This window comes from Rutidosis leptorrhynchoides, chromosome 11, assembly GCF_046630445.1.
Source record: "Rutidosis leptorrhynchoides isolate AG116_Rl617_1_P2 chromosome 11, CSIRO_AGI_Rlap_v1, whole genome shotgun sequence".
In the NCBI taxonomy this organism is placed as follows: Eukaryota; Viridiplantae; Streptophyta; class Magnoliopsida; order Asterales; family Asteraceae; genus Rutidosis; species Rutidosis leptorrhynchoides.
In genome coordinates, this window is record NC_092343.1 from 357316957 (window position 1) to 357328787 (window position 11831).

Genomic DNA, 11831 nt, shown 5'->3' on the forward strand with positions numbered 1-11831 from the left:
AAGCCAATTACAAGAACTTTTAGAGCGTGGTTTCATTCGACCAAGCACATCACCGTGGGGAGCTCCTGTTTTGTTTGTCAAGAAGAAAGATGGTACATTCAGGTTGTGTATCGACTACCGAGAGTTGAACAAACTTACCATCAAGAACCGCTACCCACTACCGAGAATCAACGACTTATTTGATCAACTACAAGGCTCGTCTGTTTATTCAAAGATTGACTTACGTTCCGGGTATCATCAAATGCGGGTGAAAGAAGATGATATTCCAAAGACTGCTTTCAGAACACGTTACGGTCATTACGAGTTTATGGTCATGCCGTTTGGTTTAACTAATGCACCAGCTGTGTTCATGGACCTTATGAACCGAGTGTGTGGACCATACCTTGACAAGTTTGTCATTGTTTTCATTGATGACATACTTATTTACTCAAAGAATGACCAAGAACACGGTGAACATTTGAGAAAGGTGTTAGAAGTATTGAGGAAGGAAGAATTGTACGCTAAGTTTTCAAAGTGTGCATTTTGGTTGGAAGAAGTTCAATTCCTCGGTCACATAGTGAACAAAGAAGGTATTAAGGTGGATTCGGCAAAGATAGAAACTGTTGAAAAGTGGAAAACCCCGAAAACTCCAAAACACATACGCCAGTTTTTAGGACTAGCTGGTTACTACAGAAGGTTCATCCAAGACTTTTCCAGAATAGCAAAACCCTTGACTGCATTAACGCATAAAGGGAAGAAATTTGAATGGAATGATGAACAAGAGAAAGCGTTTCAGTTATTGAAGAAAAAGCTAACTACGGCACCTATATTGTCATTTCCTGAAGGGAATGATGATTTTGTGATTTATTGTGACGCATCAAAGCAAGGTCTCGGTTGTGTATTAATGCAACGAACGAAGGTGATTGCTTATGCGTCTAGACAATTGAAAATTCACCAACAAAATTATACGACGCATGATTTGGAATTAGGCGCGGTTGTTTTTGCATTAAAGACTTGGAGGCACTACTTATATGGGGTCAAAAATATTATATATACCGACCACAAAAGTTTTCAACACGTATTTAATCAGAAACAACTGAATATGAGGCAGCGTAGGTGGATTGAATTATTGAATGATTACGACTTTGAGATTTGTTACCACCCGGGGAAGGCAAATGTGGTAGCCGATGCCTTGAGCAGGAAGGACAGAGAACCCATTCGAGTAAAATCTATGAATATAATGATTCATAATAACCTTACTACTCAAATAAAGGAGGCGCAACAAGGAGTTTTAAAAGAGGGAAATTTAAAGGATGAAATACCCAAAGGATCGGAGAAGCATCTTAATATTCGGGAAGACGGAACCCGGTATAGGGCTGAAAGGATTTGGGTACCAAAATTTGGAGATATGAGAGAAATGGTACTTAGAGAAGCTCATAAAACCAGATACTCAATACATCCTGGAACGGGGAAGATGTACAAGGATCTCAAGAAACATTTTTGGTGGCCGGGTATGAAAGCCGATGTTGCTAAATACGTAGGAGAATGTTTGACGTGTTCTAAGGTCAAAGCTGAGCATCAGAAACCATCAGGTCTACTTCAACAACCCGAAATCCCGGAATGGAAATGGGAAAACATTACCATGGATTTCATCACTAAATTGCCAAGGACTGCAAGTGGTTTTGATACTATTTGGGTAATAGTTGATCGTCTCACCAAATCAGCACACTTCCTGCCAATAAGAGAAGATGACAAGATGGAGAAGTTAGCACGACTGTATTTGAAGGAAGTCGTCTCCAGACATGGAATACCAATCTCTATTATCTCTGATAGGGATGGCAGATTTATTTCAAGATTCTGGCAGACATTACAGCAAGCATTAGGAACTCGTCTAGACATGAGTACTGCCTATCATCCACAAACTGATGGGCAGAGCAAAAGGATGATACAAACGCTTGAAGACATGCTACGAGCATGTGTTATTGATTTCGGAAACAGTTGGGATCGACATCTACCGTTAGCAGAATTTTCCTACAACAACAGCTACCATTCAAGCATTGAGATGGCGCCGTTTGAAGCACTTTATGGTAGAAAGTGCAGGTCTCCAATTTGTTGGAGTGAAGTGGGGGATAGACAGATTACGGGTCCAGAGATTATACAAGAAACTACCGAGAAGATCATCCAAATTCAACAACGGTTGAAAACCGCCCAAAGTCGACAAAAGAGCTACGCTGACATTAAAAGAAAAGATATAGAATTTGAAATTGGAGAGATGGTCATGCTTAAAGTTGCACCTTGGAAAGGCGTTGTTCGATTTGGTAAACGAGGGAAATTAAATCCAAGGTATATTGGACCATTCAAGATTATTGATCGTGTCGGACCAGTAGCTTACCGACTTGAGTTACCTCAACAACTCGCGGCTGTACATAACACTTTCCACGTCTCGAATTTAAAGAAATGTTTTGCTAAAGAAGATCTCACTATTCCGTTAGATGAAATCCAAATCAACGAAAAACTTCAATTCATCGAAGAACCCGTCGAAATAATGGATCGTGAGGTTAAAAGACTTAAGCAAAACAAGATACCAATTGTTAAGGTTCGATGGAATGCTCGTAGAGGACCCGAGTTCACCTGGGAGCGTGAAGATCAGATGAAGAAGAAATAGCCGCATCTATTTCCAGAAGATTCGTTAACACCTTCAACAGCTTAAAATTTCGGGACGAAATTTATTTAACGGGTAGGTACTGTAGTGACCCGAACTTTTCCATGTTTATATATATTAATTGAGATTGATATTTACATGATTAAATGTTTCCAACATGTTAAGCAATCAAACTTGTTAAGACTTGATTAATTGAAATATGTTTCATATAGACAATTGACCACCCAAGTTGACCGGTGATTCACGAACGTTAAAACTTGTAAAAACTATATGATGACATATATATGGATAAATATATAGTTAAAATGATACTATGATAAGTAAACATATCATTAAGTATATTAACAATGAACTACATATGTAAAAACAAGACTACTAACTTAATGATTTTTAAACGAGACATATATGTAACGATTATCGTTGTAAAGATATTTAATGTATATATATCATATTAAGAGATATTCATACATGATAATATCATGATAATATAATAATTTAAAATCTCATTTGATATTATAAACATTGTGTTAACAATATTTAACAAGATCGTTAACCTAAAGGTTTCAAAACAACACTTACATGTAACGACTAACGATGACTTAACGACTCAGTTAAAATGTATATACATGTAGTGTTTTAATATGTATTTATACACTTTTTAAAGACTTCAATACACCTATCAAAATACTTCTACTTAACAAAAATGCTTACAATTACATCCTCGTTCAGTTTCATCAACAATTCTACTCGTATGCACCCGTATTCGTACTCGTACAATACACAGCTTTTAGATGTATGTACTATTGGTATATACACTCCAATGATCAGCTCTTAGCAGCCCATGTGAGTCACCTAACACATGTGGGAACCATCATTTGGAAACTAGCATGAAATATCTCATAAAATTACAAAAATATGAGTAATCATTCATGACTTATTTACATGAAAACAAAATTACATATCCTTTATATCTAATCCATACACCAACGACCAAAAACACCTACAAACACTTTCATTCTTCAATTTTCTTCATCTAATTGATCTCTCTCAAGTTCTATCTTCAAGTTCTAAGTGTTCTTCATATATTCTACAAGTTATAGTTACATAAAATCAAGAATACTTTCAAGTTTGCTAGCTCACTTCCAATCTTGTAAGGTGATCATCCAACCTCAAGAAATCTTTGTTTCTTACAGTAGGTTATCATTCTAATACAAGGTAATAATCATATTCAAACTTTGGTTCAATTTCTATAACTATAACAATCTTATTTCAAGTGATGATCTTACTTGAACTTGTTTTCGTGTCATGATTCTGCTTCAAGAACTTCGAGCCATCCAAGGATCCGTTGAAGCTAGATCCATTTTTCTCTTTTCCAGTAGGTTTATGCACGGAACTTAAGGTAGTAATGATGTTCATAAAATCATTCGATTCATACATATAAAGCTATCTTATTCGAAGGTTTAAACTTGTAATCACTAGAACATAGTTTAGTTAATTCTAAACTTGTTCGCAAACAAAAGTTAATCCTTCTAACTTGACTTTTAAAATCAACTACACACATGTTCTATATCTATATGATATGCTAACTTAATGATTTAAAACCTGGAAACACGAAAAACACCGTAAAACCGGATTTACGCCGTCGTAGTAACACCGCGGGCTGTTTTGGGTTAGTTAATTAAAAACTATGATAAACTTTGATTTAAAAGTTGTTATTCTGAGAAAATAATTTTTATTATGAACATGAAACTATATCCAAAAATTATGGTTAAACTCAAAGTGGAAGTATGTTTTCTAAAATGGTCATCTAGACGTCGTTCTTTCGACTGAAATGACTACCTTTACAAAAACGACTTGTAACTTATTTTTCCGACTATAAACCTATACTTTTTCTATTTAGATTCATAAAATAGAATTCAATATGAAACCATAGCAATTTGATTCACTCAAAACGGATTTGAAATGAAGAAGTTATGGGTAAAACAAGATTGGATAATTTTTCTCATTTTAGCTACGTGAAAATTGGTAACAAATCTATTCCAACCATAACTTAATCAACTTGTATTGTATATTATGTAATCTTGAGATACCATAGACACGTATACAATGTTTTGACCTATCATGTCGACACATCTATATATATTTCGGAACAACCATAGACATTTTATATGTGAATGTTGGAGTTAGCTATACAGGGTTGAGGTTGATTCCAAAATATATATAGTTTGAGTTGTGATCAATACTGAGATACGTATACACTGGGTTGTGGATTGATTCAAGATAATATTTATCGATTTATTTCTGTACATCTAACTGTGGACAACTAGTTGTAGGTTACTAACGAGGACAGTTGACTTAATAAACTTAAAACATCAAAATATATTAAAAGTGTTGTAAATATATTTTGAACATACATTGATATATATGTATACATTGTTATAGGTTCGTGAATCAACCAGTGGCCAAGTCTTACTTCCCGACGAAGTAAAAATCTGTGAAAGTGAGTTATAGTCCCACTTTTAAAATCTAATATTTTTGGGATGAGAATACATGCAGGTTTTATAAATGATTTACAAAATAGACACAAGTACGTGAAACTACATTCTATGGTTGAATTATCGAAATCGAATATGCCCCTTTTTATTAAGTCTGGTAATCTAAGAATTGGGGAACAGACACCCTAATTGACGCGAATCCTAAAGATAGATCTATTGGGCCTAACAAACCCCATCCAAAGTACCGGATGCTTTAGTACTTCGAAATTTATATCATATCCGAAGGGTGTCCCGGAATGATGGGGATATTCTTATATATGCATCTTGTTAATGTCGGTTACCAGGTGTTCACCATATGAATGATTTTTATCTCTATGTATGAAATGTGTATTGAAATATGAAATCTTGTGGTCTATTATTATGATTTGATATATATAGGTTAAACCTATAACTCAACAACATTTTTGTTGACGTTCTAAGCATGTTTATTCTCAGGTGATTATTAAGAGCTTTCGCTGTCGCATACTTAAATAAGGACGAGATTTGGAGTCCATGCTTGTATGATATTGTGTAAAAACTGCATTCAAGAAACTTATTTTGTTGTAACATATTTGTATTGTAAACCATCAGAATAACAACTTTTAAATCAAAGTTTATCATAGTTTTTAATTAACTAACCCAAAATAGCCCGCGTTGTTCGATTTGGTAAACGAGGGAAATTAAATCCAAGGTATATTGGACCATTCAAGATTATTGATCGTGTCGGACCAGTAGCTTACCGACTTGAGTTACCTCAACAACTCGCGGCTGTACATAACACTTTCCACGTCTCGAATTTAAAGAAATGTTTTGCTAAAGAAGATCTCACTATTCCGTTAGATGAAATCCAAATCAACGAAAAACTTCAATTCATCGAAGAACCCGTCGAAATAATGGATCGTGAGGTTAAAAGACTTAAGCAAAACAAGATACCAATTGTTAAGGTTCGATGGAATGCTCGTAGAGGACCCGAGTTCACCTGGGAGCGTGAAGATCAGATGAAGAAGAAATAGCCGCATCTATTTCCAGAAGATTCGTTAACACCTTCAACAGCTTAAAATTTCGGGACGAAATTTATTTAACGGGTAGGTACTGTAGTGACCCGAACTTTTCCATGTTTATATATATTAATTGAGATTGATATTTACATGATTAAATGTTTCCAACATGTTAAGCAATCAAACTTGTTAAGACTTGATTAATTGAAATATGTTTCATATAGACAATTGACCACCCAAGTTGACCGGTGATTCACGAACGTTAAAACTTGTAAAAACTATATGATGACATATATATGGATAAATATATAGTTAAAATGATACTATGATAAGTAAACATATCATTAAGTATATTAACAATGAACTACATATGTAAAAACAAGACTACTAACTTAATGATTTTTAAACGAGACATATATGTAACGATTATCGTTGTAAAGATATTTAATGTATATATATCATATTAAGAGATATTCATACATGATAATATCATGATAATATAATAATTTAAAATCTCATTTGATATTATAAACATTGTGTTAACAATATTTAACAAGATCGTTAACCTAAAGGTTTCAAAACAACACTTACATGTAACGACTAACGATGACTTAACGACTCAGTTAAAATGTATATACATGTAGTGTTTTAATATGTATTTATACACTTTTTAAAGACTTCAATACACCTATCAAAATACTTCTACTTAACAAAAATGCTTACAATTACATCCTCGTTCAGTTTCATCAACAATTCTACTCGTATGCACCCGTATTCGTACTCGTACAATACACAGCTTTTAGATGTATGTACTATTGGTATATACACTCCAATGATCAGCTCTTAGCAGCCCATGTGAGTCACCTAACACATGTGGGAACCATCATTTGGAAACTAGCATGAAATATCTCATAAAATTACAAAAATATGAGTAATCATTCATGACTTATTTACATGAAAACAAAATTACATATCCTTTATATCTAATCCATACACCAACGACCAAAAACACCTACAAACACTTTCATTCTTCAATTTTCTTCATCTAATTGATCTCTCTCAAGTTCTATCTTCAAGTTCTAAGTGTTCTTCATATATTCTACAAGTTATAGTTACATAAAATCAAGAATACTTTCAAGTTTGCTAGCTCACTTCCAATCTTGTAAGGTGATCATCCAACCTCAAGAAATCTTTGTTTCTTACAGTAGGTTATCATTCTAATACAAGGTAATAATCATATTCAAACTTTGGTTCAATTTCTATAACTATAACAATCTTATTTCAAGTGATGATCTTACTTGAACTTGTTTTCGTGTCATGATTCTGCTTCAAGAACTTCGAGCCATCCAAGGATCCGTTGAAGCTAGATCCATTTTTCTCTTTTCCAGTAGGTTTATGCACGGAACTTAAGGTAGTAATGATGTTCATAAAATCATTCGATTCATACATATAAAGCTATCTTATTCGAAGGTTTAAACTTGTAATCACTAGAACATAGTTTAGTTAATTCTAAACTTGTTCGCAAACAAAAGTTAATCCTTCTAACTTGACTTTTAAAATCAACTACACACATGTTCTATATCTATATGATATGCTAACTTAATGATTTAAAACCTGGAAACACGAAAAACACCGTAAAACCGGATTTACGCCGTCGTAGTAACACCGCGGGCTGTTTTGGGTTAGTTAATTAAAAACTATGATAAACTTTGATTTAAAAGTTGTTATTCTGAGAAAATAATTTTTATTATGAACATGAAACTATATCCAAAAATTATGGTTAAACTCAAAGTGGAAGTATATTTTCTAAAATGGTCATCTAGACGTCGTTCTTTCGACTGAAATGACTACCTTTACAAAAACGACTTGTAACTTATTTTTCCGACTATAAACCTATACTTTTTCTATTTAGATTCATAAAATAGAATTCAATATGAAACCATAGCAATTTGATTCACTCAAAACGGATTTGAAATGAAGAAGTTATGGGTAAAACAAGATTGGATAATTTTTCTCATTTTAGCTACGTGAAAATTGGTAACAAATCTATTCCAACCATAACTTAATCAACTTGTATTGTATATTATGTAATCTTGAGATACCATAGACACGTATACAATGTTTCGACCTATCATGTCGACACATCTATATATATTTCGGAACAACCATAGACATTTTATATGTGAATGTTGGAGTTAGCTATACAGGGTTGAGGTTGATTCCAAAATATATATAGTTTGAGTTGTGATCAATACTGAGATACGTATACACTGGGTTGTGGATTGATTCAAGATAATATTTATCGATTTATTTCTGTACATCTAACTGTGGACAACTAGTTGTAGGTTACTAACGAGGACAGTTGACTTAATAAACTTAAAACATCAAAATATATTAAAAGTGTTGTAAATATATTTTGAACATACATTGATATATATGTATACATTGTTATAGGTTCGTGAATCAACCAGTGGCCAAGTCTTACTTCCCGACGAAGTAAAAATCTGTGAAAGTGAGTTATAGTCCCACTTTTAAAATCTAATATTTTTGGGATGAGAATACATGCAGGTTTTATAAATGATTTACAAAATAGACACAAGTACGTGAAACTACATTCTATGGTTGAATTATCGAAATCGAATATGCCCCTTTTTATTAAGTCTGGTAATCTAAGAATTGGGGAACAGACACCCTAATTGACGCGAATCCTAAAGATAGATCTATTGGGCCTAACAAACCCCATCCAAAGTACCGGATGCTTTAGTACTTCGAAATTTATATCATATCCGAAGGGTGTCCCGGAATGATGGGGATATTCTTATATATGCATCTTGTTAATGTCGGTTACCAGGTGTTCACCATATGAATGATTTTTATCTCTATGTATGAAATGTGTATTGAAATATGAAATCTTGTGGTCTATTATTATGATTTGATATATATAGGTTAAACCTATAACTCAACAACATTTTTGTTGACGTTCTAAGCATGTTTATTCTCAGGTGATTATTAAGAGCTTTCGCTGTCGCATACTTAAATAAGGACGAGATTTGGAGTCCATGCTTGTATGATATTGTGTAAAAACTGCATTCAAGAAACTTATTTTGTTGTAACATATTTGTATTGTAAACCATTATGTAATGGTCGTGTGTAAACAGGATATTTTAGATTATCATTATTTGATAATCTACGTAAAGCTTTTTAAACCTTTATTGATGAAATAAAGGTTACGGTTTGTTTTAAAATGAATGCAGTCTTTGAAAAACGTCTCATATAGAGGTCAAAACCTCGCAACGAAATCAATTAATATGGAACGTTTTTAATCAATAAGAACGGGACATTTCAGTATTACTCCTATGGCGTCTCGCAGGTTGGCCCGTGTGGTGGTTTCCAAGTTATGCCTAGCCGCTACGGTATTTGGTTTGTGGCAGGAGAGGAATCTCAGGATATTTAAGAAGATTAGTCGGACAGAAAAACATGTGTTCGATGTGATTGTGTCTAATGTTCGGTTGAAGTTAGCCACGATAAATTTCAAGTGTTCTTCTGATGTAGATCGTATTAGAAGGTTATGGCAGTTAGATAAAGTGTGAGTCTAGCGTGCTTGTTTGTTTGTCTTGTTGTGGTCGTAGTGCCTAGTTGTGTTTTTTTGTTGGGCTTCAGGACTCTCCTGTTATTAATCAACAAGTAATCGGATTTTTTAGAACAGTGGTTAGAAACATTCAGCCTCTTTATATTCTATATAAAAATGTTGATGTAAGAACGATGTGATGATAAGATGAAATATGGATCACAACATATAAGAGCGCTCCCAACCATGACAGGGTTTCTTCCAGGACTAACCAACCATTCAGCGCCACATCAGCACCTCCATCCCACTTTCTTTCCAGGACTAAACCTGGACTAAACACTCCCAACAATGACATACTTCCTCAAATAAGCTGGGACCCACTTAAATTATTTAATTAAAGATGTTACAAGCTTTAATGCTCATGGTACAAGCAATATATACGTCCAGCCGTCCTCAAATATGTTGTAAATGGACAAGAATCTGGGCGGAAGAGCTGGGCTAGACCCCTGGACTAGAGCTGAGCTAAATGGTGCCATCAGTGTCCTCCTGAACTAAAACTTTGGCGGAGCCTGGGCGCATGCGTTGGTAGCACTCTAATAACATAACTATAATAACGTACTCCGTAATATAATTATTCAAAATATCTAGACAGCACCATCAATAAATATCAATCCCAATATGCCACGTGGCATCATCCAACTGCTAGACCTCAAGATAGCTCTCTATCCAATTCAACTCTTCTTCTGTTCTTCCTATAAATACTCAAATTCATTAACCACTTTCTTTATGAATCTTACTAACTCCTTTTTCTTATAGACACCAATATTCTCCTGTGAAAACAAACAAACTTCAAAAATAAGAAATAACCCCAAAAATGGAACAACAAAATGATTTAAATCTCACCGAGTTGATCCCGGGTTTACCCGATGAAATCGCACTCGAATGCTTGACTCGTTTGCACTACTCCGTTTTCGACATCGCATCTCGTGTTTGTCAACGGTGGCGTAATCTTCTACAAAATCGCGAATTTTATTATCACCGGAAAAAAACCGGGTTCACTCGAAAATTCGCTTGTTTAGTCCAATCACTTCCGGCTCAGAATATAACTAATTCTGAAACGGAAGCGATATCATCTAAACCAGAGAAACAATTAAAATACGGATTATCGGGTTATGACCCGATAACCCGTATTTGGGAACAGATAGACTCTGTTCCTAAATTTGTAACCGGGTTACCTTTATTTTGTCAGGTAACAAGTACAGAAGGAAAATTAATAATAATGGGCGGGTGGAACCCGACGAGTTGGGAACCGTTACGCGATGTTTTTGTGTACGAGTTTTCAACTCGCCGGTGGACTCAGCGAGTTGACATGCCGTCGACTCGCTCGTTTTTCTCAACTGGTGCGTTTAACGGAAAAGTGTATGTAGCAGGTGGACATGATGATAATAAGAACGCGCTTAAGAGCGCGTGGGTGTATGACGTCATCTCAGACGAGTGGACTGAGTTGAGTCCGATGAGTGAAGAGCGAGATGAATGTGAAGGTATGATAATCGGGTCGGAGTTTTGGGTTGTGTCCGGATACGAAACGGATAGTCAAGGCATGTTTAAAAACAGCGCTGAGGTATTTGATATCGCTGCCGGAACATGGCGGCGCGTGGACGAGGTTTGGAGAGTGAGCCGGTGTCCGAGGTCTTGTGTGGCGGTAGGGCAAAATGGAAAATTAGTATCTTGGGATGAGGTTGAACCGGCGGTTCAAGTTGGGACGTGTGGTGTTGACCTTGGAGACCGGGTTTTGGTTACCGGTTCGGCTTACCAAGGTGCACCACAAGCGGTTTTTGTTGGAAAAAAGATTGAAGGGCAAAATGGTAAATTGGTGAAAATGGATGTGCCTGATGAGTTTTCTGGGTTTGTACAGTCTGGTTGCCTTGTTGAGATATAATTCAAGTATTTACCGTATCATCCTTTTGGGAAAAGATATACAGTATGTGTAAAATATCTCTATATTTCTTATCTATATATATATAGTTATATATAAATATATATGTAATGAAGGATCCAATGCGAAAATGACAATGCACAATATTATGTAA

The 11831-nt window shown here is 34.9% G+C and overlaps 1 protein-coding gene across 1 annotated transcript; it reads left to right on the forward strand.

Annotated features, from left to right (window-relative positions):
- Window positions 1-10550: 10550 nt before the first annotated feature.
- On the forward strand, window positions 10551-11831 carry LOC139876335 (F-box/kelch-repeat protein At2g44130-like). The gene has a single exon (XM_071863645.1). It carries the CDS (start codon window positions 10616-10618, stop codon window positions 11678-11680), a length of 1065 nt encoding a protein of 354 aa, XP_071719746.1. The 5' UTR covers window positions 10551-10615; the 3' UTR covers window positions 11681-11831.

Bases quoted from the DNA above. Each gene is read 5' to 3' on its own strand.
- LOC139876335 (XM_071863645.1), top strand. From the start codon at position 10,616: ATGGAACAACAAAATGATTTAAATCTCACCGAGTTGATCCCGGGTTTA.